This window comes from Indicator indicator, unplaced genomic scaffold (assembly GCF_027791375.1).
Source record: "Indicator indicator isolate 239-I01 unplaced genomic scaffold, UM_Iind_1.1 iindUn_scaffold_74, whole genome shotgun sequence".
In the NCBI taxonomy this organism is placed as follows: Eukaryota; Metazoa; Chordata; class Aves; order Piciformes; family Indicatoridae; genus Indicator; species Indicator indicator.
Genome location: NW_026539201.1, coordinates 1,410 through 20,519, shown reverse-complemented (window position 1 = coordinate 20,519; position 19,110 = coordinate 1,410). Strand labels below are relative to the sequence as shown.

The window sequence follows — 19,110 nt, the reverse complement described above, 5'->3', positions numbered from 1 at the left end:
TGACCCAACATATACAATTTTCATCCTTCTCCAGCTGTTTTGGACCCAAAGTGTACAATTTTCATCCTTCTCCAGCTGTTTTTAACCCAAAGGGTACAAATTTCATTCTTCTCCAGCTTTTTTTTTTTTTTTTTTTGCCCCCAAACACTCTTATTTTATCTGTCCAGCCCCAAATTTTTAGGGGTGGGAGCCTCAGGTCAGCAAAATCTGCTGCTGGATCTCTGATCCCCGTCCCATGGACTATGGCTTGTCCTGTCCTGTATTAAAACCTGCAAACGTTTCTCCTGCAGCTTGGCAAAGAATTGCCTAAAAGTAATAATAACAACAGTTAAAAAAAAAAACCAAAAAAACAAAACCCAAACCTCTTATTTGCAAGAAATTTGTCCAATGAGTCTTAAAAACCCACAGTGTCCCTCAACTCCTCATCCTCGCTGGGGAAGCGCTGGAAGGGTCGAGTGTCGCAGGGTGCTGGAGGAAGAGTCACTTCCTGTTGGTCTTTGTTGAAGCTCCTTGTGTCAATCCTGACTGGAATGGCAAGGGTGAAGCTGGTGCTGCCAGTTCCTGCCAGTGCCACCACCCTGGCAGTGCCACCACCATGGCACAAGCTGCAGCAAGGCCAAGCTGTGGGAGCGAACAGAACCGGAGCGGAACCGAAGCACCGATCAGAGGTTGCCTCCACCTGGAGATACCAAAGGGCTCCACTGCCAGACATGGGCTCTCCAAAGAGGGTCTCAAAGGCTCCCTAAAAACTCTTCTGACCCAGCAGCAAACTGCAGCTGGGTCTGGTGACAGCAGTGACAATCTGCCTCAGCAGCCAAGGGCTATTTACAGGAAGTGAGCAACTTGCTGCCTTTGTAGGGAAGGAGGGGGAAAACAAAAATCCTTTTTTCTTTTTTTCCTGCTGTTTGCTCCTCGTTCTGAAGCCACCCAGGATCTTTTTGAGCCACAGTGGCCAAAACTGCTCCTTTGTCAGCAGAGTCAACCTTGTCCTTGCAGACACACAGCCACCAGCAACAGGACACTACAGAGGGATGCTCCACGTGACAGACCACAGGCTCCTGATACACACCACACCTACACCTGGGCCACTGCTGGTCCCCCCACCCAGTTTCTCCCAGCTCTCCCAGTGCCATTGTCCCCGGGGTGATGAGACATTGCTTGTCCAAGCTGTGGTGAGCTCTTGGTGGCACCAAGCACGTTAGCTCTTGCAGCCAGCACCATTCATGGGCACCTCGGAGGCTGTGGGGTCGCTCTGGAAGGCGTTGAGCTCTTCAGGGGGGGTGGTGGTGGTCTCAGTGGCAGCAGTCCCTGTGCCCTGGGGCGGGCAGGAGCTTGGGGGACCCTCCCCGTGGCTGCGGCCGCTGCGGGAGCAGTCGTGGTGCCCATGGTTGCCCAAGCGGCTGGAGGCCACCACGGCTTTCATGGCAGCCTGTCAGAAAGGCACAGTGACAGGAGGGGTTAATCACAGGATGGTAGGGGTTGGAAGGGACCTCCAAAGGTCATCAACCCCCCTGCCAGAGCAGGATCGTAGAATCCAGCACAGGTCACACAGGAACACATCCAGATGGGGCTGGAAAGGCCCCGGAGAAGGAGACTCCACAAACCTCTCTGGGCAGCCTGCTCCAGGGCTCTGTGACCCTCACAGTGAAGAAGTTCCTCCTCATGTTGAGGTGGAACCTCCTGGGCTGTAGTTAATATCCATTGCCCCTTGTCCTATCCCAGGGTGCAGCTGAGCAGAGCCTGTCCCCTCCCTCTTGACTCCCAGCCCTCAGCTATTTATAAACCTTTATCAAATCCCCTCTCAGCCTTCTCTTCTCCAGACCAAACAGCCCCAGGGCTCTCAGCCTCTCCCCATGGGGCAGTGCTCCAGGCCCTTCAGCATCCTGGTAGCTCTCCAGCCTGGGACTGGCAGAATTCTGCCCTTCAAAACCCTTCCTGAGGGGCTCAAGCCCCTGGAGTTGTGTGGAAGGGGAGATGGTGCCCACTCCTCTCACCCCGATGGAGCTGGGAAGCTTCTGCCTTCCCCTCAGGCAAGGCTCATCCCAGCACCAGCTGCCTCCCCTGGGACACAGCTGCACAAGGAGCTGCTCCATCCTCTGCCAGCCTCTCGCCCGAGCCAGCCCCTCCCGAGCTGCCACATGGCACTCAACTTTTATCTGCTGAGGGCAGGGTGACAGCAGCCCTTGGTGGCCCCAGCTGTTTGCACAAGGGGACATGAACACCCTGGGGTGGGGGGAAGGCACGGAGCCTTTTCTCCTCACCTTCAGTTTCCTCCTGGCATTAAATTCCTGCAGTTTCTTCTGGGTGCTGTCCATGTGAGCGAACTTGGCAGCTTTCCCTGTGACCCAGGGATGCTCCAGAGCCTGGTGGACAGTCAGTCTCTTCTGGGGGTCCAGGACAATCAGTTTTCTCACCTTGAACCAATTGGAGACACACAAACAAAGCTTCATTTGTTAAATTCCACTGGTTGGGTGGAATCACTTTGGTTGGGAAAGACCTTTGAGTTCCTCCAGTCCAACTGTTCTCTAACTCTGCCAAGGTTGGTGCTAAGCCATGGCCCTCAGCACCACATCTCTGCAGCTTTGAAACACTTCCAGGGATGGGAACTCAACCACCTCCCTGGGCAGCTTCTTCCAGGGTTTGAGAACCTTTTCAGTCAAGAAGTTTCTTCTAATGTCCAACCTAAACCTCTTCTGCTGCAACCTGAGGCCATTTCCTCTTATCCTATTGCTTGCTCCTTGGGTGAAGAGACCAACTCCTACCTCACTCCAACCTCCTTTCAGGGAGTTGTAGAGAGTCAGAAGGTCTCCCCTCAACCTACTCTTCTCCAGAGATTATTGTTATCTTTCCAGGCACCAACCTGAAGGCTTCATAATGATTCATAGATTACCAGAATGGGTTGGGAGGGATCTTGAAGATCATCCAGTTCCAACCCCCTGCCATGGGCAGGGACACCTCCCACCAGCCCAGCTTGCTCAAGGCTTCATCCAACCTTGTCTTGAACACCTCCAGGGATGGGACAGCCACAGCCTCCCTGGGCAACCTGTTCCAGTGTCTCCCCACCCTCCCTGGCACGAATTCCTTCCTAATATTTGCCTCTTGAGTTTTGGGTTTCTCCTCCCACCCAAGGTTTGCTTGTCCCCAGCAGCCCTTTGTGCCACTCCAGTCCATCTGGAACTCACAGAATCACAGAATGGGTTGGGATGGAAGGGACCTCCAAAGGTCACCCAGTCCGACCCCCTGCAGTCAGCAGGGACATCCTCCACTAGATCAGAGTCCTGTCCAGCCTCATCTTGAATATCTCCAGGGATGAGACCCCAACCACCCTGGGCAACCCCCTGCCATGGGCAGGGACACCTCCCACCAGCCCAGGGTGCTCAAGGCCTCATCCAGCCTGGCCTTGAACACCTCCAGGGAGGAGTCATCCACAGCCTCCCTGGGCAACCTGTGCCAGTCTCTCCCCACCCTCACCCTCACCAATTTCTTCCTCCTCTCCACTCTCAATCTCCCCTCTCCTATCTCAAAGCCATTCCCCCTCATCCTACCGCTCCAGGCCCTTGTCAGAAGCCCCTCCCCAGCTCTCCTGGAGCCCCCTTTCAGGTACTGGAAGGTAGTGGGCAACCCCTCAAGGCCCTGCTTGCTCACCAAATCCTTGGCATTGAGGGAAACCTCATCCCACCATGGAGACACAAACTCATAGTCGCAGGTGAGGATCCTGCCATACATGTACTGATCCCCACGAGGGTCGAAGAAGGGCTCAAAGCCACACAGCCTGTGAGCAGGGAGAGAGAGGAGCTGCAAGGAGGCTTCCAAACACCATCCCAGCACTCAACCAGCTGCTGCTGGAACGAAGCACCTCAGCCTCAGGCTTTCAGCATGCACAGGGTACTCACAAGATGTAGGTGATGACCCCCACGGACCACATGTCCACTTCGGGGCCATAAGGGCATCCCTGGAGGATTTCAGGGGCTGCAAGAAGAGTTTGGGGGTTCAGATGCATGGGTTTGAAAATGGAGCAAGGCAGAGTGAGGTTGGACACCAGGAGGAAGTTCTGCACAGTGAGGGCTGGGGAGAGACTGGAGCAGGACAGAGTGAGGTTGGACACCAGGAGGAAGTTCTGCACAGTGAGGGTTGGGGAGAGAGTGGAGCAGGACAGAGTGAGGTTGGACACCAGGAGGAAGTTCTGCACAGTGAGGGTTGGGGAGAGACTGGAGCAGGGCAGAGTGAGGTTGGACACCAGGAGGAGGTTCTGCACAGTGAGGTTTGGGGAGACACTGGCACAGGTTGCCCAGGGAGGTGGTTGAGACTCCATCCCTAGAGACATCCAGGGTCAAACTTGGTGTGTCCCTGGGCAGCCTGCTCCAGTTGGAGCTGTCCCTGCTGAGTGCAGGGGGGTTGGGCAAGATGCTCTTTGAGGGTCCCTTCCCACCTGATGCAACCTGTGAGTGGGGTGGAGAGCTCCTGGGAGCCATCCATCCCTGCACTGAGCTGTGCAGGGCCTCAGGCAGGGAGCAGCTTCCCCCCCACCCCAAGCCCCTCTCCCCCTGCCCAGCTCACCGCAGTACCCTGGCGTCCCGCAGACCGTTTTCATGGTGTCCTGCTCATCCACGATCTTGGAGAGCCCAAAATCACCTTGAAGGGGACACACAGAGGGTGCTGCTGTCAGGGAGGGTCACTTCTAACCCCTCCTCCTGCCATGAAGCCCACCCCCCCACCCCCCCCCAAGCAAACCCACCGATTTTGAGGGGGGCATCAGGGGACAGGTCAGCGTAGAGGAGGTTCTCCGGCTTCAGGTCACGGTGGACAACTCCATTTTCATGGAGATACTACGAGAGAGAGCAGGATGTGGGGTGCAGGAAGGGGACAAGGGAAGCCCCAACTTCCTCAGACAGCCTTCAGGAGGAGGTGGCAGCAATCCAGGAGCAGGCACAAAGACAGCACCAGCTCGTTTGGCTCTTCCTTTGGGAGCACCCCAGCTCCTGTGGTGCTGGAGCTGCTGGTGCAGGGGGCACGGGGAGGACGTTTCCAGGTCTCAGTTCCCATTTTCAAACCCTCCTGTTGCCATGGAAACCCCACCTCCAGCTGCCCTGTGATGCAGAGCGGCCTGGCCTTCCTCCCTCCTCTTCCTCATCCCCCCCCAGGCATGGATTGGAAGAGGCATCTCCACCAGTGGTGCCTTCAGAGGGCTAAGGGTGAGCCTCTCCCCAGGGGTATTTGGGATGGGGACAGCTCTGGATGCCTCTCCCCAGGGGTATTTGGGATGAGAGCATCTCCAAATGCCTCTCCCCAGGGGTATTTGGGATGGGGACAGTCCCCACAATGACAGCCCTGACCCACACACATCCCATGGGGCTTGGGGGATACACAGAGACATGCTGGGGCCATGCTGGGACCATGCTGGGACCATGCTGGGGCCGTGCTGGGACCGTGCTGGGGCCATGCTGGGACCGTGCTGGGGCTATGCTGGGGCCATGCTGGGGCCGTGCTGGGGCTATGCTGGGACCATGCTGGGGCCATGCTGGGGCTATGCTGGGGCCATGCTGGGGCCGTGCTGGGGCCATGCTGGGACGATGCTGGGGCTGTGCTGGGGCCATGCTGGGGACGATGCTGGGGCTGTGCTGGGACTGTGCTGGGGCCATGCTGGGGCCATGCTGGGGCCATGCTGGGGCTATGCTGGGGCCATGCTGGGGCCATGCTGGGACCGTGCTGGGGCCATGCTGGGGCCATGCTGGGGCCGTGCTGGGGCCATGCTGGGGCCATTCTGGGGCCATGCTGGGGCTATGCTGGGGCCATGCTGGGACCATGCTGGGGCCATGCTGGGGCCATGCTGGGGCCATGCTGGGGCTGTGCTGGGGCCGTGCTGGGACCGTGCTGGGGCCATGCTGGGGCCATGCTGGGGCCATGCTGGGACAATGCTGGGGCTGTGCTGGGGCCATGCTGGGGCCGTGCTGGGGCCATGCTGGGACGATGCTGGGGCTGTGCTGGGACTGTGCTGGGGCCATGCTGGGGCCATGCCGGGGCTGTGCTGGGGCCATGCTGGGACGATGCTGGGGCCATGCTGGGACCGTGCTGGGGCCATGCTGGGGCCATGCTGGGGCCGTGCAGGGGCCATGCTGGGACCATTCTGGGGCTATGCTGGGGCTATGCTGGGACCATCGCTAGTTACACTCTGCACTAACGCTTCTCTGTCCAGGGGTCTGGGGGGGAGCTCCTGGGAGGAGGCTGGGAGTCCCTGGGGGAGCAAAGTCGATGGCCGTGATGATAAGGCATGTGGAGTGTCAATTCATGCCATTGTAGTGACTTGCTGGAACACTTCATGCTTCGTGGCTGCGGTTATGTGTGGGGGGGGATCGCTCACCCGACTGGGGCTATGCTGGGACCATGCTGGGGCTATGCTGGGGCCATGCTGGGGCCATGCTGGGGCCATGCTGGGGCTATGCTGGGACCATGCTGGGGCTGTGCTGGGGCCATACTGGGGCCGTGCTGGGACCATGCTGGGGCGGTGCTGGGACCATGCTGGGGCGGTGCTGGGGCCACATTACCGAAACAGCTTCCAGGATCTGCTTGACGACGTGGGCTGCGTCCCGCTCGCTGTAGAAACCTCTCTCCACGATCCTGCAGGCACAAGGGGTCAGCACCCTGCCCCCCATGCACCATCCCCCCTATCCTCCAGCTCCCTCCATCCTCATCCTCATGCCCATCAGGCTGGCTGGCAGCTGGGCAGGGGTTACCTGTCAAAGAGCTCTCCTCCGGTCACCAGCTCCAGGACCAGGGCGATCTCAGAGGGTGTCTCAAAGATCTCCTTCAGCTTGATCTGGAAGGGGTGACAGGAGGGATGAAGATGTGGGATGTAGATTTGTAGGGCATAGAATGGGTTGGGTTGGAAGGGATCTTGAAGATCACCCAGTGCCAACCCCTTGCCATGGGCAGGGACACCTCCCACCAGCCCAGCTTGCTCAAGGCTTCATCCAACCTGGCCTTGAACACTTCCAGGCAGGAGACATCCACAGCCTCCCTGGGCAACCTGTTCCAGTGTCTCCCCACCCTCCCTGGCAAGAATTCCTTCCTAATATTTGCCTCTTGAGTTTTGGGTTTCTCTTCCCACCCAAGGTGAGTTTGTCCCCAGCAGCCCTTTGTGCCACTCCAGTCCATCTGGAACTCACAGAATCACAGAATCACAGAATGGGTTGGCTTGGAAGGGACCTCCAAAGGTCATCCAGTCCAACCCCTCTGCAGTCAGCAGGGACATCCTCCACTAGATCAGGTTGCTCAGAGTCCTGTCCAGCCTCATCTTGAATATCTCCAAGGATGAGACCCCAACTACCTCCCTGGGCAACCTGTTGCAGTGTTCCAGCAGCCTCCTGGTGCAGAACTTGCTCCTCACATCCAATCTAAATCTGCTCTGCTCTAGTTTGAAGCCATTGCCCCTCGACCTATCAGTGCAGGCCTTTGGGAACAGTCCCTCGGCAGCCTTCTTGTAGCCCATTCAGGTGCTGGAAGGCTTCCCTAATGCCTCCCTGGAGCCTTCTCCTCTCCAGACTGAACAGTCCCAACTCTCCTGAAACCCCTTCAGGTTCTGGAAGCCATCCCTAAGGTCTCCCTGGAGCCTTCTCTTCTCCAGACTGAACAGCCCCAACCCTCCTGAAACATCTTCAGGTTCTGGAAGCCATCTCTAAGGTCTCCCTGGAGCCTTCTCTTCTCCAGACTGAACAGCCCCAACCCTCCTGAAACATCTTCAGGTTCTGGAAGCCATCCCTAAGGTCTCCCTGGAGCCTTCTCTTCTCCAGACTGAACATCCCAGCTCCCTCAGCCCATCTGGAATGAACAGGTTTCTCTTCAAACTACAAATGCAGGGTGGGTTTTTTTTTTTGGGGGGGGGGGGGTGTTGGCTTGGGTTGGGGTTTTTCCCCCCCCCCCCTTTTTCTTCTTCTTTCTTTTCTTTCTTTTTCCTTTCCTTGCTTGTTTTTGAAATGGAAACCAGAGCATTTCATGCTTCTCGGGACCTTTTTTTTTGTGCCGCCACGAATTTCATGGGGCTTTCATCATTACCTTCACAAGGCTGGGTGACAAGCCAAGGCTACCCCTGCAGGGGGAAGAGACACTGTGTGGCAGCTTATTGCATTATAATCATACACAGAAGCTCTGTAATTTATTTCCCTCCCCCCTATTAACTTCAGAAGTTCTCAATCCTATTAGCAGCTGCTGCCGAGGTCGGCGCCGACCGATAGTGAAGAGCTCAGGCAGCCCCAACCTCGCTGATGAAACACAGCAGCTCCTCTGGAAGGGATTCACTTGAACCTGGGAGGGAGCAGAACCTGACAGGGAACTCAGGGATTTAAAGATTCCAACTGTATTGTCCTGCTCCCTGGCCCTGTGGTGCTGCTGAACAGAGGAAGAGGAGGAGGGAGAATGGGGATGGGTTGGGAGCGTTGGGGATGTTCAACATGGAGACAAGAAGGTGACAGAGAGACTTTAGAGAGCCTGAAGTACCTTAGAGAACTTGCAGGACCTGAAGGGAGCTACAGGAGAGCGATTTTTGGACAAGGGCTGGGAGTGACAGGATGAGAGGCAATGGCTTTGAGCTGGGAGAGAGGAGATTGAGAGTGGAGAGGAGGAAGAAATTGTTGAGAGTGAGGGTTGGGAGAGACTGGGATAGGTTGCCCAAGGGAGGTTGTGGATGCCTCCTCCCTGGAGGTGTTCAAGGCCAGGCTGGATGAGGCCTTGAGCAACCTGGGCTGGTGGGAAGTGTCCCTGCCCATGGCAGGGGGTTGGGACTGGATGATCCTTAAGGTCCCTTCCAACCTAAACCACTCTGGGTGATCCTTCCCTGGCAAGGGGGGCTTGGAACTGGATGATCTTCAAGGTCCCTTCCAACCCAACCCATTCCCTGACTCTATGAGATCAGATGTTCTGCTGTGTTGCTGATAACACATCCAGAGGAATCTTTCTCCATCATCCATGACTGACACCATCAGGCTGCTCCCTGAGCAGGCAATCCCCATCCCACCTGGTGTCCCTGCACTTCCCCAGAGGTCCTGGGATAAGGAGATGTCTCCATGGGAAAGGCTGAAGTGCCTCAAAATGCTGAAACAGCTCAAACAATCCAACATCCAAGTCAAGGCCAGGGGCTCAAGGGCAGCCCAGCTCCAGTGTCTTTGCCTCCATCATCTCCATTTTGGGGATGTGTTGCACCTCTCAAAACTTCATCTCTTTGCATCAAGGTTTTGGGTGGTGGTAGGTAGGCAGGACACCCCTGTGGGCTTCCTCCATACCTCCAAGGATGCTTGGTGTGGGTTTTTGAGCTGGGGCAGCAGCAGCCAGTGGCTCACTGGTGTCTCAATGACCTCCTGGTGATGGCTCAGTGGTGTTGTGGTGAGGTTCCAGCCACAAAATCAATCAGAGCAGGATCTCTCTCACCCCCCAAGAGCCAGCCCCCAACACCACAGTGGCTTCCAGGTGGCTTTTTTTGTGCTGTTCCTTTAACTCTGGTTGTCTCCAAGATCCACAGATCCATGGAATCACAGAATCACAGAACATTAGGGGTTGGAAGGGACCTCAAAAGATCATCCAGTTCCAAGCCCCCTGCCAGGGCAGGATCACCCAGAGTGGTTTAGGTTGGAAGGGACCTTGAAGATCATCCAGTCCCAACCCCCCTGCCAGGGCAGGATCACCCAGAGTGGTTTAGGTTGGAAGGGACCTTGAAGATCATCCAGTCCCAACCCCTCTGCCAGGGACACCTCCCACCAGCCCAGCTTGCTCAAGGCTGCATCCAACCTGGCCTTGAACACCTCCAGGGAGGAGACATCCACATCCTGTTCCAGTGTCTCCCCACCCTCCCTGGCACGAATTCCTTCCTAATATTTGCCTCTTGAGTTTTGGGTTTCTCTTCCCACCCAAGGTTTGCTTGTCCCCAGCAGCCCTTTGTGCCACTCCAGTCCATCTGGAACTCACAGAATCACAGAATGGGTTGGGATGGAAGGGACCTCCAAAGCTCACCCAGTCCAACCCCCTGCAGTCAGCAGGGACATCCTCCACTAGATCAGGTTGCTCAGAGTCCTGTCCAGCCTCACCTTTGACTATCTGGCAAGAATTCCTTCCTCATCTCCCGTCTCAAGCTCCCCTCCTCAATTTCCTGCTGGAGCCAGCAAGCAGCCAGCATTAAACCTTTTTTTTTTTTTTTTTTTTTTTTTTTTTGGACAGGTGGAGGGCGGGGGGGGAACAAGGAGCCCCTGAGCTCCCCAGCACTGCTGGGGGACCGAGGTGGCAGGGCTAGGTGGCTCTGCTGACACCGGCAGGTTTTGATCCTCTGCTGGCCGTTGCGAATCGGTGCAGCCGAGCTGCCCTGATCCCTGCGGCGCTGAGCAAGAGGAACGGAGAGCAGGACGCAGCCCCCGCGGCCTCAGCCTCCCCTTTTATCTCCCCCTTGCAGCAGTCGTTACCGACGGGCAATTTTCTGTGCTCTTCATTTGATCTCCTCGATGGAAATTGCTTAGTAAATGGAAATCTCAGGGCAGGGGGGCAAGGGGGAGGACCAAGAAGGAAGGGGAGGGGAGGAGGGGGGGCTCTAGCTCCTGATATCAGAGCTGGGAAGCTCAAAGGTGCTGCAAGGATCGGGTTCGTGTGGCTTCACGGACCACAAAGGTGAGCAGAGGGCTGGAGAACCTCTGCTGTGGGACAGGCTGAGAGAGTTCAGCCTGGAGAAGAGAAGGCTGCAGGCAGACCTCAGAGCTGCATTTCAGTGTCTGCAGGGGACCTCCAGGCAGGCTGGGGAGGGGCTGTGCAGAAGGGGCTGTGGGGATAGGCTGAGGGAAACTGGAGCAGGGCAGAGTTGGACATCAGGAGGAAGTTCTGCACAGTGAGGGTTGGGCAGACACTGGCACAGGTTGCCCAGGGAGGTGGTGGAGGTTCCATCCCTGGAGACATTCAGGATCAGCCTGGATGTGGGCCTGGGCAGCCTGCTCTGGCTGGAGCTGTCCCTGCTGCCTGCAGGGGGCTTGCACAAGGTGCCCTGGGGGGGTCCCTTCCAACCTGCTGCAATCTGTGAAGCTGAGGCAGTGAGGGGGGAGTCGTGGTAGGCACAGCAAGGTCTGGGCACCCCTGAGCCTATCTGCAGGGCAGGGAGGGGGCAGGGGGTGCAGCTGTGCTCCCCTGGGGTCATACTCACGATGTTGGGGTGTGAGAGCCGCAGCAGGACCCCGATCTCTGTCCTCACAATCTTTTTGTCAATCTGGAAAGAGGAAGCCACACAGGAGTGGTGCTACCTCTGCTGCTGGCTCTGGATCCAGCCTCCCCTCACCCCTGCCCTCCCCCCCCCCCCAACTCTGCCCTGAGGCTCACAGCCCCCCTGTGACCAGCCCCCTGTGCTCAGGCCAGCACCAACACCCAAAGCCCAGCCCCTGCACCCAGACACCCTCTTTTGCCTCCCCAAAATCCCCCCTGAGACCAAGCCCAAGCCATGGTGTGGCTGCAGGTGACCTTTTGTGGCCTGAAGTTGTGCCAGGGGAGGTTCAGATTGGATGCAGAGACCCTCCCCTCATGCACCCAGCACCCATCTTTTGTTCACCTGGGACCCTCAGGCTGCAGCAGTGCTGCCCCAGCTGCCAGCCCAGTGCCCATCCCAGTGCCCCACTGGTTCCAAGGTGGTGTGGGAAGGGAGCAGACCCCCCCCTCATCACCCCCCAGCCCCCCACCCACCCACACTCACCGTCTTCTTCAGGATCTTGGCAGCATAGGGGCTGCCTGTGCCCTTCTCCTCACAGCTGTACACAACCGAGGTGGCTCCCCTGGAGGGGGGAGGACAGAGATGGAGGGAATCACAGAATCATAGAATCAGTCAGGGTTGGAAAGGACCCCAAGGGTCATCGACTTCCAACCCTCCTGCCACAGGCAGGGACACCTCACACAGATCAGGCTGGCCAGAGCCTCATCCAGCCTGGCTGCAAACACCTCCAGGGATGGAGCCTCAACCACCTCCCTGGGCAACCCATTCCAGGCTCTCACCAACGTCCCACTCACCCTTTGCCCCTCCATTTGCCAGCACCAGGTTCTGGGAGCTCAGCATGCAGCCCCCTCCTCGTGCAGCCCCCTCCCAGCCTGGCCCAGTAAAGCCATTGTAATTAAACCCCTGCCTTACACCAGCTTTAAATCCTTAAGCAGCTTTCCCAACAGGATGGAGCTTCCCTCACCCTGCTCATGAGGACAACCTCTGCTGGGATCAGTGCTGCCAGAGTCCCCATCTCAGCCCTGGCTCTCTCCCAGCTGTGTCACAGGAGGGGGGGGGATGTGTGCTCCTGGCTGCAAACCCCCTCCCCACCAGGTTAAACCACTCCAGGTTCTGCTGGCTTGGCTCCAGTTCAGCCCCAGCAGTGCCAGGGAGGTTCAGACCTGGTTAATAACATTTTCTACCCACTGGACAGTGAAATCAGCCTTGTGCTTGGGTCCTGCTGTGGCTCCTTGGCAATCTTGGAGCCAGATTAAATCTCACCCCCTCAAGTAATCAACTGCATTTCCTTGCTCTGTGGCTTCACCATCTTCTGGGACCCAGCTCAGGAGCTGCCTCGAGGCTGTATAACATCCCTGTGCCCCCACCTCAGGTCAGCACCAAGACCCAAAGCCCCTGCACCCAGACACCATCCTCTGCCCCTCCAAAATCTCCCCCAAGACCAAGGCCGAGCCATGGTGTGGCTGCAGGTGACCTTTCATGGCCTGAAGTTGTGCCAGGGGAGGGGCAGGTGGGAGATGAGGAAGAATTTGCTGCCAGAGGGATTGGAAGAGACTGCCCAGGGAGGTGGTGGAGTCCCCATCCCTCGAGGGGTTCAAGAAACCTGTGGCCATGGCACTTGGAGCCATGGTTTGGTGGCCATGGTGGGGTTGGGTTGATGATCTTAAAGGGCTTTACCAACCTATTCTTTACAGTATCAGGTGATAGAAGGAGAGGAAAGGGACTGAAATTGTGCCAGGGGAGGATCAGGTTGGAGAGGAGGAAAAGTTTCTTTGCTGCAAAGGGATTGGAAGAGCCAATGGCGGAGGTGGTGGAGTCCTCATCTCTGGAGGTGTTCAAGAAACCTGTGGCCATGGCACTTGGGGCCATGGTTTGGTGGCCATGGTGGGGTTGGGTTGCTGGCTGCACTGGATCATAGAATCATAGAATCAGTCAGGGTTGGAAGGGACCACAAGGATCATCCAATTCCAACCCTCCTGCCATGGGCAGGGACACCTCACACTGCATCAGGCTGGCCAGAGCCTCATCCAGCCTGGCCTTAAACACCTCCAGGGATGGAGCCTCAACCACCTCCCTGGACAACCCATTCCAGGCTCTCACCACTCTCATGGTGAAGAACTTCTTCCTCACATCCAGCCTGAATCTCCCCACTTCCAGCTTTGTTCCATCCCCCCCAGTCCTGTCACTACCTTATAGCCTAAAAACTCCCTCCCCAGCTTTCTTGTAGGCCCTCTTCAGATCCTGGATGGTCTCAGAAGGCTTTTCCAAGCCAAACAGTTCCATGATTCCACGATTTGCTGCAGCCCCATGCACTGCAAGCTGCTGGTGCTCCCCGGGGGTGCTCTCAGGGAAGAGAGATTTGCTTGGAAAACGAGAGTGGATCTTGCAGCTCATCCAGCTGAACTTGGGAATCACGTTCCCATGGCAACAGCAGAGCTGGGTACCAGCTGTCAGGGGGATGCTGTGGGGCCTGGGGATGCTGTGGAAGTGAGCAAGACCTGGCAGTCCTGCACCTCAACTATTTCTCAAATGATTTGTTGTTGTTGTTGTTGTTGTTGTTGTTGTTGTTGTTGCTGTTTTCTCCTCTTCTTCCATGTCCTCTCTGAATTTTCTTCTGAATTTCATTGTGCCAAGAAAAAAAACAAAACAAAACAAAACAACAATTTGGGAACAAATTGCCCAGGCTCAAAGGGGAGTGGTGGTTGTCACCACTGCCTTCTCCAGATGCCTCCTGCCTGGAGGTGTTCAAGGCCAGGTTGGGTGAGGCCTTGAGCAACCTGGGCTGGTGGGAGGTGTCCCTGCCCATGGCAGGAGGGTTGGAACTGGATGATCTTGAAGGTCTCTTCCAAACCCAGTCCATTCTATGAAAATATCCATGGTGAAGAGCTTGCAAAGGTTCCTTTTTCCCTCTCTGAGTCCCTCCAGGGGCTGAGCAGAAACTTTCCCCCCCCCCTCCTTGTCCACACAACTCCAGCTCAGGAGTGGAGGCAGGTTTCAATTTGAACCCAAAGTGGCCTTCTCTACTCCATAGGTGATAGAAAGAGAGGAAATGGTCTGAAATTGAGCCAGGGGAGGGTTAGGTTCCTGGCCAGGGACTGGAACAGGCTGCCCAAGGGAGGTGGTGGAGTCCCCATCCCTGGAGGTGTTCCAGAACCCTTTGGCCATGGCACTTGGGGCCATGGTTTGGTGCCCATGGTGGGGTTGGGTTGCTGGCTGGACTGGATGACCTTAGAGGCCTTTTCCAGCCCAAACAATTCCCTGATTCTCTCAATCCCAACACAACTCCAGCACCTCTTCATCCTCCCACAGCAGTCTTTTTTTTTTTTTTTTGTACAGACAATTTGCAGCTCGATTCCTTCTGCTAAAGAGCTCATTAGTGGCCTTCTAGTATCTGAAGGGGGCTACAAGAAAGCTGGGGAGGGACTTCTTAGGGTGTCAGGGAGTGGTAGGACTGGGGGGAATGGAACAAAACTAGAAGTGAGGAGATTCAGATTGGATGTGAAGAAGAAATTCTTCCCCAGGAGGGTGGTGAGAGCCTGGCACAGGTTGCCCAGGGAGGTGGTGGAAGCCTCATCCCTGGAGGTTTTTAAGGTCAGGCTGGAGGTGGCTGTGAGCAACCTGCTGTGGTGTGAGGTGTCCCTGGGCATGGCAGGGGGGTTGGCACTGGCTGAGCCTTGAGGTCCCTTCCAACCCTGACAATTTTCTGATTTAGAAGCCCTCGGCTCAGCCTTTAGGAGGTGCCAGGGTCACTCCTCGGCCACAGAGCAAACCCTCTGTGCCCATAGCAGCACACCGGCTGCCCCTGACTCATTCCCAACGGACGGTAGCGGACGGCTGGGCGCCGGCATTCGCCGCCCCCTATCCCCCTCCCGCAGCGCCCCCGCGGCCGCCGCTCCCTCGCTCTCCGGCTGCTTAAGGTCTCAAATAAATATCTGCAATCAACCTTGACTGCGACAGGAGATAATTGCATTTGCTTTACAGATGAACTGGAAAATGTTGAACAATGGGATTTGCTGTGGGAGCCTGCCGCTGGCTGGGGACGGGGGCAGGGGAGGGCACCGGCAGCCAGCCGAGCGCCGGGGCCGGTCCGCGGAGACAGGACGGTGGCGACCTGCAGCTGAGTTGGTGTCACTGCATCATCACAGAATTATCCGGGTTGGAAAAGTCCTCCGAGATCATCAAGTCCAAGCTGTCACCTAACACCTCCTGACAACTAAACCCTGGCTCCAAGTGCCACATCCAAGGTTTTTTTTTGCACACCTCCAGGGACTGGGATTCCACCACCTCCCTGGGCAGCACATCCCAAGGTCAGTTACTCTTTCTGGGAAGAACTTTCTCCTCACCTCCAGCCTAAACTTCCTCTGGTGCAGCTTGAGGCTGTGTCCTCTTGTTCTGCTGCTGGTTGTCTGGGAGAAGAGACCAACCCCAGCACAGGATCACAGGATGTTAGGGGTTGGAAGGGACCTTCAAAGATCATCAAGTCCAACCCCCCTGCCAGAGCAGGACCATAGAAACCAGCACAGGTCACACAGGAACACATCCAGATGGGGCTTGGAAGTCTCCAGAGAAGGAGACTCCACAACCTCTCTGGGCAGCCTGCTCCAGTGCTCTGTGACCCTCACACTGAAGAAGTTCCTTCTCATGCTGAGGTGGAACCTCCTGTGCTGGAGTTCATATCCATTACCCCTTGCCCTATCTGCTGCCCATGGCCCTGCTGTGATCATGGAATCACAGAGTGCTAAGGGTTGGAAGGGAGATCTGGAGCCTGTTGAGTCCAATCCTCCTGCTCAAGCAGGGTCAGCCAAAGCAGGTTGGTACTTGACAAAATAAACCACCTTGGACTTTCCTAAGAAAGTGATGAAGAGAGTAACTTTGCTGCCAGTTTGTTGGTGTCAGACAGGGGCCTTCAGCAGGTGAAGGTTGGAGTGGTGCTAGACAGGCAGCATTTCAGGGCTGGGGTTGGGCAGTGTCCTGCCTGCCAGATGTGCAGCAGGTCCAGGCAGGCAGTGAGAGAGGAAAGGGATTTGTAAGAGTTTTCAAGATGTCCCTTTCTTTTCAGGGCCGTGTTGAGCCTTCAGTGCCAGGTCGAGGCACTGAGATCTTTGAGATCTCTTCCAACCAGATATATTCTGTGATTTTCTGTGGTTTTGTTTGTTGATTTTTTTTTTTTTTTGTCCTGTCAGGTTGCACAGGATGGTGTGCAGGTGGGCTTTGAGAGTGTCAAGAGGTGGAGTTTCCACCACCTGCCTGGGCAGCCTGTTCCAACCCCTGACCACACTTGCAGTTAAGAAATTTTTCTCCATACCTGACCCAACCCTCCCCTGGCAAAAATCCAGGCTACAAAAGGTCACCTGCTCCACTACCCTCAATGTAAGGTTCCTCTTCATGTTTAGATGGAGCTCCTTAGCCTCCACCTTGTGCCTGTTACCCCTTGGGCACCACTGGCCTGGTGCCATCCTCCTGACACCTGACACTTGAAGTATTGATCAGCATTGAGAAGATCTCCCCTCAGTCTTCTCTTCTCCAGGCTAAAAAGCCCCAAGTCCCTCAGGCTTTCTTCGTAAGAGAGATGTCTCAGTCCCCTCAGCATCTTTGTAGCCCTTTGCTGTCCTCTCTCCAGCAGTTCCCTGACTCTCTTGAGCTGGGGAGCCCAGAACTGGACACAATACTCCAGCTGTGGCCTCACCAGGGCAGAGCAGAGTGGGAGGAGAACCTCTCTTGACCTGCTGGCCTTGCTCTTCTTAATGCACCCCAGGAGACCATTGACCTTCTTGGCCAGAAGGGCACATTGCTGGCTCGTGGTCATCCTGCTGTCCACCACCACTGCCAGGCCCAGCATGGGAGCTCCTTGGCACCAGCACAGACAAGAGACGTGCCCAAGCCCAGGCATCTCCAGGATGTGTGGGCAACCCCTGGGGCACCAACAGCCTCCTGGTCCCACAGGCACTTGGCACCAACCCTGGGCTGCCCTGGATTCAGATCTGGGAATAAATCTACCCCCAGGGCCATGTCCCTTCCCTAGGGCTCACGCTGCCTGTCCTTTGCAGGGGGCTACTGCAGGAGGAACCATGGGGTGCCAGGCTCATCACCTACCTCCCCCCAGCCTCGGGGTGCTCAGAGGGTCTCACCATGAGCCCAGTGCCCACCATGGGGGTGGGAAATGCCCATGGAGAACCTGGCATCTTGCATTGAGCTCCCACAACCACCACTGCAGTGTCATAACACAACCCAGGCACCACCTTAGATGTGGGCACAGAGTCTCCTTCCATTCCCTCTGCCTCCTCCATCCCTTTGCCCCCCCCCCCTTCTCCATCCCTCTGTCCTTTTTGATCCATCTTCCTTCTCCATGCCTCCACTCCCTTTGATCCATCCCCTTTCTTCATCCCTCCATCCCCCTTAATCCATCCCCTTTCTCCATCTCTCCATTCCCCTTGATCCATCCCCTTTCCTCATCCCTCCATCCCCCTTAATCCACCCCCCTTCTCCATCTCTTTCCATCCCCTTTGATCCATCCCCCTTCTCCAACTTTCCATCCCCCTTGACCCCTGCCCTTTCTCCACCCCTCCACCCCCTTCTCCATCCCTCCATCCTCTTTGCTCCAGACCCCTTCTCCATCCCTCTAGACCCCTTCTTCATCCCTCCATCCCTTCTTCTCCCCACCAGGCCAGCACCTTCCCCAGTCAGGACCCACTCCCATGCAGGGTGGGCTCCTGCCACCCCCCAACTCCTGCTGCCACCCCCCCCAGCAGCCAGTACCGTCCCAGCTCGGGGCCCACGATGTAGAAATCTTCCAGGGCTGCATCCCGGCGGGATCCATCAATCCAGTACTCACTGCTGCTCTTGGAGGAGGGCATGGTGGGCTGTGAGCTCCTGCTCAGAAGAAGAGACTCAAATTCGTTGTGGCCCCCCCTTCACCCCTCCATAGTCATCTCCACAGCCCCCCCCCCGCCCCCCCCCCCCCCCTCACCTCACTCTGTGTCCCCCTCCCAATGCCAGCACCCAGATGGCCAAACCCCGAGCATGGCTTGGGATTATCCAGCAGGATGAAGTGGCAGCCACAAATCTCCTTCCCACCAGGCACGTATGCTCCCTTTGGAGATAATCTTCCCCCCCCCCCCCCCTTGCTTATCCTTTGTGTGTGTGTGTGTGTCCCCCTCCCAGCTTTCACATCAGCCCCCCAATTTTTCCCACCCCATCCCCACCTTTCTGGGGCTAATTCAGCTTTGTGGAGCCCACCAGGCCAGACCCTGCTCCCGCTGAATCCCACAGGGGGGATTCACCCCCCTGATTCCCTCAGTCACCCCCAAACCCACACTGACACCAAGCAACACCCCCTCCCCGTGGGACCCCCTTACCCCCAGCCCCTTGCTCTGTGCAGTCCCCTTAATATTCAGGTGGGATTTGGGGGGGGGGGGGATGCCCAGCACATACCCTCAGCTGCGGCGGTGCTGCCTGGTGGAGCCGAGTCCCCCTCGCTGCTGCCTCATCCCCAGGGATGGGGGGTGCTGGGATGGGGGTGCTGGGTAGGGGTCACTCAGCCTCTGCACCCTTGGGTGCTGCCGAAGAGCCCAGCAGCAACCCCTCCCCCCTTCATCCCCCCCTCCCCACCCCAACTCTGGGCCTGTGCTGCCAACCCCTGCTGCTCCCCACCCAGGGCCGGGGAGGGGGTTAAGGATCAGCTCCTTGGTGGTGCTGAGGAGGGTGTGGGGAGGGAGGGAGGGATGCAGGGATGGAGGGGTGGGGAGATGGAAGAAGGACTGCAGGGCGGATGGAGGGATGGGAGGATGGAAGGAGTGATGCAGGGAGGGATGCAGGGAGTGGTGCAGGAAGGGGAGGATGGGAGGACGCAGGAGCACAGGGATGCCGGGAAGCAAGGATGCAGGGAAGCA

The 19,110-nt window shown here is 57.0% G+C and overlaps 1 protein-coding gene across 1 annotated transcript; it reads right to left on the bottom strand.

The window, feature by feature from the left end:
* Positions 1-1,198: 1,198 nt before the first annotated feature.
* On the bottom strand, positions 1,199-18,075 carry LOC128980203 (calcium/calmodulin-dependent protein kinase type IV-like). Its single transcript, XM_054398658.1, has 11 exons — positions 17,978-18,075; positions 11,705-11,783; positions 11,165-11,227; positions 6,732-6,814; positions 6,543-6,615; positions 4,736-4,826; positions 4,558-4,632; positions 3,894-3,969; positions 3,646-3,772; positions 2,262-2,414; positions 1,199-1,429 (listed from the first exon to the last, which is right to left on the bottom strand). The coding sequence occupies exons 1-11, from the start codon at positions 18,073-18,075 to the stop codon at positions 1,199-1,201; spliced, it is 1,149 nt and encodes a 382-aa protein (XP_054254633.1).
* Between the last annotated feature and the right edge of the window lie 1,035 nt (positions 18,076-19,110).

Coding starts and splice junctions, on each gene's coding strand:
- LOC128980203 (XM_054398658.1), bottom strand. CDS start 18,075: ATGCCCTCCTCCAAGAGCAGCAGTGAGTACTGGATTGATGGATCCCGC. Junction 3,970..4,557: donor CGGGACGCCAGGGTACTGCG/GTGAGCTGGGCA, acceptor CTCTTCTTGCAG/CCCCTGAAATCCTCCAGGGA. Junction 1,430..2,261: donor ATGCCAGGAGGAAACTGAAG/GTGAGGAGAAAA, acceptor CCTTTCTGACAG/GCTGCCATGAAAGCCGTGGT.